This window comes from Gekko japonicus, unplaced genomic scaffold (genome assembly GCF_001447785.1).
Source record: "Gekko japonicus isolate JY-2015 unplaced genomic scaffold, Gekko_japonicus_V1.1 scaffold4292, whole genome shotgun sequence".
Taxonomy (NCBI): domain Eukaryota; kingdom Metazoa; phylum Chordata; class Lepidosauria; order Squamata; family Gekkonidae; genus Gekko; species Gekko japonicus.
Window position 1 is genome coordinate 3941 of NW_015165375.1, and position 1241 is coordinate 5181.

At 54.8% G+C, this 1241-nt stretch overlaps 1 protein-coding gene across 1 annotated transcript; it reads left to right on the forward strand.

Annotated features, from left to right (window-relative positions):
- Positions 1-210: 210 nt before the first annotated feature.
- On the forward strand, positions 211-737 carry LOC107109928 (tripartite motif-containing protein 7-like). Its single transcript, XM_015410638.1, has one exon. It carries the CDS (start codon positions 234-236, stop codon positions 735-737), a length of 504 nt encoding a protein of 167 aa, XP_015266124.1. The 5' UTR covers positions 211-233.
- Positions 738-1241: the final 504 nt, after the last annotated feature.

A 1241-nucleotide genomic window follows, 5' to 3' on the forward strand; every position in this document is an offset into this window, starting at 1 on the left:
GTCTGTGTGCTGCTTTTAATGTGTTTTACAACGCCAGAAGGGATCCTCCCCTAGGGTGCAAAATAAGCTTGGGATGGTTTTGCAGCCCGGCCGCTGATTGGGCGCCGGCAGAGAACTAATTTGCAGGAAGGGAGACGCCCCTCTGGCTGCTTTGGGAAGCGGAAGAAAACCGAAACTACTTCTGTTCTTTTCTCTCCGTTTCTCTCCCGCCTTTGTGGAGGTACTGCGCAGCCATGGCGGCGGCGGGTCCCCTGAAGGAGCTCTGCGAGGAGGCCTCTTGCTCCGTCTGCCTGGACTATTTCCAGGACCCGGTGACCATCGCCGAGTGCGGCCACAACTTCTGCCGGGCCTGCCTGAATCGCAGCTGGGGGGAGCCGGGGGCCTCGTCCGAGCCTTCCTGCCCCCAGTGCAGGGGAAGAGCTCAGCCCAAGAACCTCCGCCCCAACCTGCAGCTGGCCAACTTTGTGGAAATAATCAAAAGATTCGCTCTGCAGGAGGGGAAAGAGGCCGGTGCGAATGGGCAGCTGTGCCTGAAGCACCAGGAGTTCCTGAGGTCTTCCCGCAAAGACGACGAAGCCCCCCTCTGCATGATGTGTGGCATAGCCGAGGAGCACAAAGAGGTGAGTCCTCTGGAGGAGGCTGCCCGAGAAAAGAGGGCAAGTAAGAAATCTGGGCATCTGGATGCGGAATGGCTGGAGATTCTTCTTGGCTTCTCTGTCGTAGACTCAGTCCAGTGAAAACGATCTAGTGACGGGTATTAAATCAGTGAAATGTAGGAACCTGAGTACGAACTGAGACTTGGCCAGCCTTGCCGTGCAGGAAGGTCAGAGAACCCGCTTGATTATATGTGGAAATGCTCCCCCCCCCCCTTTGCTGGACATGCATCTGGTTCTCCAGAGTTTGGAAACAGGACAGGGGGCTGGGCGGATCCTGGCCAAGTCTGATCCAGCAGTGGTCTTATTTCACAAGCATTGGAGACTGCCGTGCATCTTTGTGTGTGGCTCAAAATTTCACTTGGGCACAAAGCTCAAGGCTGCATTATGACTTTTGATCTGCCTTTTGCAGGGTGACAGTTGCAGAGATTTAGAGTGATAATATTTGTTCTTTGTGCATCAGGGCAAAATTAAGATCCTCATCCTGTTCTCATGCCAGTCACAACAACCCTGTGAGGTGGGTTTGGCCAAAAGTCCTCTCAGGGAGCTCCACAGCTGACGGAAGGGCGATTTGCACCCTGATTTGGG

Bases quoted from the DNA above. Each gene is read 5' to 3' on its own strand.
- LOC107109928 (XM_015410638.1), top strand. From the start codon at position 234: ATGGCGGCGGCGGGTCCCCTGAAGGAGCTCTGCGAGGAGGCCTCTTGC.